The sequence below is a fragment of the Larimichthys crocea genome, chromosome XII (genome assembly GCF_000972845.2).
Source record: "Larimichthys crocea isolate SSNF chromosome XII, L_crocea_2.0, whole genome shotgun sequence".
In the NCBI taxonomy this organism is placed as follows: Eukaryota; Metazoa; Chordata; class Actinopteri; family Sciaenidae; genus Larimichthys; species Larimichthys crocea.
Genome location: NC_040022.1, coordinates 2,205,382 through 2,209,006, shown reverse-complemented (window position 1 = coordinate 2,209,006; position 3,625 = coordinate 2,205,382). Strand labels below are relative to the sequence as shown.

At 39.8% G+C, this 3,625-nt stretch overlaps 1 protein-coding gene across 2 annotated transcripts in view; it reads right to left on the bottom strand.

Moving 5' to 3' along the window:
* Positions 1 to 347: 347 nt before the first annotated feature.
* il2rb (interleukin 2 receptor, beta) overlaps positions 348 to 3,625 on the bottom strand; it is an 11,405-nt gene continuing 8,127 nt past the window's right edge. For both annotated transcript variants that reach the window (XM_027285932.1, XM_019257203.2), the window contains exon 10: positions 348 to 2,414. In XM_027285932.1, coding sequence (XP_027141733.1) covers positions 1,644 to 2,414 — 771 coding nt within the window. In that variant the 3' untranslated portion in view covers positions 348 to 1,643. The remainder of the gene's footprint in view (positions 2,415 to 3,625) is intronic.

The following is a 3,625-nucleotide window of genomic DNA, read 5'->3' as shown; positions in this document are numbered from 1 at the left end:
AGCCTTCACTCCACAACGACACAGGAAGTCAAAGGGTGACCCATTTCTACCAAAGGTTTTTATTTTGTTTGGTCTCTGCACAGATGTCACTGAGTGCAACGGAAATATACTGCACATGTAGAGACGAGAGCAGCAACATTTATCCCCAATGATTTATGAGAGCCTAGAAATATTACACCAAAAGTGTAAGGTAGACAGTAAAACTTAAACCAGGTGCTGGTATATTGTAAGATGAATTATCTGTTTCTGAAATAATGATTTATGATGATTAAAGGTGTTGATTTGATCGCTCAAACTCTTAAAAATAATTTATAAAGGTGGACGAACAAATGAGATGACAAAAACACTGATGGCAAACCAGCTGCCTTACAACTTTTAACAAAACATCAACAACAAATTTAATGCTACATGTTGCTTTCACACCCTTAAACATGAGCTTAGATCGTGCGAGCGATAGCAGACATCACCTACGATAACATCTTCTCGTGATTCGACTCTAAAAGTTCCTCATCACAAGTAATTTGTGACTATTTACATACATTAAGCCACATTTACATCAAGTTTTACTTCTTAAAAATCACACATCTGCCTGCAGGAACAAAAAAAACCCTGGTATTTATCTTTTTAAATTTTTTTTATATATATATATATAAAATGGTATTAGTAGTTTGAACATATGTCTTTGTCTGATTTTAGGTTAAAGTAATAAAAAGCAAACTCCAAAAAAAAAAGCAGTTTGTAACGTCGTTATTAAGTGACAGTAGCATTTAGTTTAAAGTAATAACTACGTTCATACTTTGCTTTGCAATGTTATTTCATGCATATTTGTACACTAATGCAAATAAACTGCAGTGAAACGTAGAAGTTTAAAGTACTTGTTAGGAGTCCGGCAGTATTGCTACATATACGTAAATCAGCTACATTATGGGTGACGTTCAGCACAGTCGGTAGAGCAACTGCCCCGTTTACAAAGATTCAGTCCTTGCCGACTAAGATGATACATTATGCTTTGATCAGCAGGTGGATGCCATTACAGGCGGCCTGTTTGCCAGCTAATTTTTTAGATCAGCTGGGAGGTGGAAGAGGCAGGACCCTGATGATGACATAATGGATACAACATCCATATTTATACAGTGTATGGTATTTCCCAGAGAAGCAAAATAAGTGTTAACACATTCACTGTGAAAACTTTAAACGTCCAGCGTGTAGGATGTAGTGCCACCTAGCAGTAAAGTAGCAAATTGCAAACAAATGAATACACTCACCCTCTCCTTCCAAGCATGTGAGAAAAACTCCGGCTGCCAAATTCACATTAAAAACAAAAAGTTCATTTCTAGATCAGAGAACTACGGGGCTCATTTTAAGACAAGAAAAACACAATGATTCTTATATTCAGGCGATTATACACTAATGAAAACGTACTAATGGATACTGTATACCATTCCTGTCAGTAAACACTCCTAAATCTTACACACTGGACCTTTAATTCAGCTTGTTCTTCTTACCCCAAGTGACCAAAAATCATTAAATTTAGATTTAAATTTTGTTTTTCAAAAAAAAAGAAAAAAGATTAGACTAATCCATCATTCAGGCTGCCTAAAACGATTACATAGGGGTTCTTCTAGATTCATTACATGAAGTTTTCAGATGGATTTATTGCTGAATGTGGTTTGCAGCTCTTTGAGGGTCAGATATCCTGTTTTACAGGTCTCCACAGGCATGGAGGAAGACCTGCACATGGCACCAGCCATAGGCCAGGCGGCGTAGTTAATACTGGCAGCTGCCACAGGTGTGTCCACTTGTTGACTATCAGTAGATACCTGAGTTAGACCGGGAGTGTTAGGAGGGGGTAGAGGAGAAGAGGAGGGAGGGCATGTCCAGGGAGGAAGACAGAGAGGGAGGATGACGAGAGGAGAGGTCTGCTGATTAACCTCCTCCTCTTTTACATTCACAACCATTTTATCTTCCTTCTCCTCTTCATCTTCCTTTCCGATGCCAAAGCCAGAGTCCGGGCTCTGAGGCTCCTTCTTCAAGCTCTCATAGATTGGAAAGTTGGTGAAGGACGGGCAGAGCGTGAGGTGGAGGTTGTTGTGCAGATTGTGGAAATCATCATGATAGGTGAAGTAGGCGGGATTGGGGTCAGTTTGAGCTGAGCTGCCGGAGGAGCTGGACAGGAAATAGCCCATGTTGGAGAAACAGGATGAAGAAGAGGAGGAGGAGTTGTCAGCGACCCTGCTGGTGTCTGAGCCAGCCGAGGGGTAGAACTTGAACTGAAGCAGGGTGGTGGTGGAGCTGGAGGATGGAGAGGTGGATGGGGCAACGTCAGAGCCTTCACACAACTCGACTGGGGAGATGTGGTCGCATGGCTGGGCCGTGAAGAACGAGGCAGGAGCTGACAGAGGATTCAGCCATTTCTAGAAATAAAGAAAGAAAGAGTAGCATGTGTGTTTCTTAGAGAGCAACAAACAAACTACACCAAGAGACCTTTTAGAAATCTGGGACAGACTGTGCCTGCGACTTTTTACTGGTAATCAGCGGTGAGTGACACACCCTCATTTCTTATTAAACCTGCAAATGGAAAATAGGCAAGGAGGTCATGAGACAAACTGTCTGAAGGGCCCCCAACAGCAGCAGCTCTACTTTCTTCAGTATTTGGACTTCCTGCTTGTTTGGCTTTTTCATAATGTTGTGGAACTCACAAGACAAGACTAGTAAACTGACCTTCTGGCTGTACTCAGATGTAATTTTGAGGTTCTTTACTTCAGTACTTTTTTAATCCCTCTTTGTTTATTTGACAGCTATAGTTACTCTGTACTTTGCAGAATACATAACATACATGACTTAATCACTTTTAATTAAAATTCTGTATTTCTAGAGTATAGTATTCCACCACAGGAAAGTTTGTACATGGTTACCAGGCCTGTTGTGTGAATGATGTAGCTGCCACCTCTGTGAGAAGTATAAAGAGGAAGTGCCAACTGTAGTTCCTGCATGACAACTGTACTGAGGGTGAATTTTTATATAATACACCTGTTCAAATTATATTAAGGCTTTAAGTTATGCAGAAGTAACAGCGTGGATGCTTTGACTGACATGTAGGTGCTGTTACAGATGGCTTGTTTGAGCACCAGACCTCATTCAGACCGCCCCAGGTCTGCACCATCCATTCTTTATACTGTCAGTGGGCCCAACATTGAACCCTGGGGTACTCCAGCTGGGAAGATGACACCATGTACCACTCAATTGCATTTGTTTTGGCTGTACATTGCAGTCTTTTGAGCTGCTAACATTACAGTGACATTACTGAGCCACTAGTTACTAGTATTATTCAGTTACTTTGCTGAATACTGATTGAACATTGATCCATTTTATCCATCTACCATAATAGAGCAGCAGCTTCAATAAAGAAGTCAGTGAACAGATCATCTATGTATAAATAGTAGGGCTGTCAATCGATTAAAAAAAATTAACTAATTAATCGCAAAAATTTCTGGAATTAATCGCGATTAATCGCGATTAATCTATCAATAAATGTATCAATAAATTAAATGCATTTTTCTGAGACTGAAGCTTATAATGAATATTTATTTATGTAAAATGATCAAATTAATGTAGAATAAACACA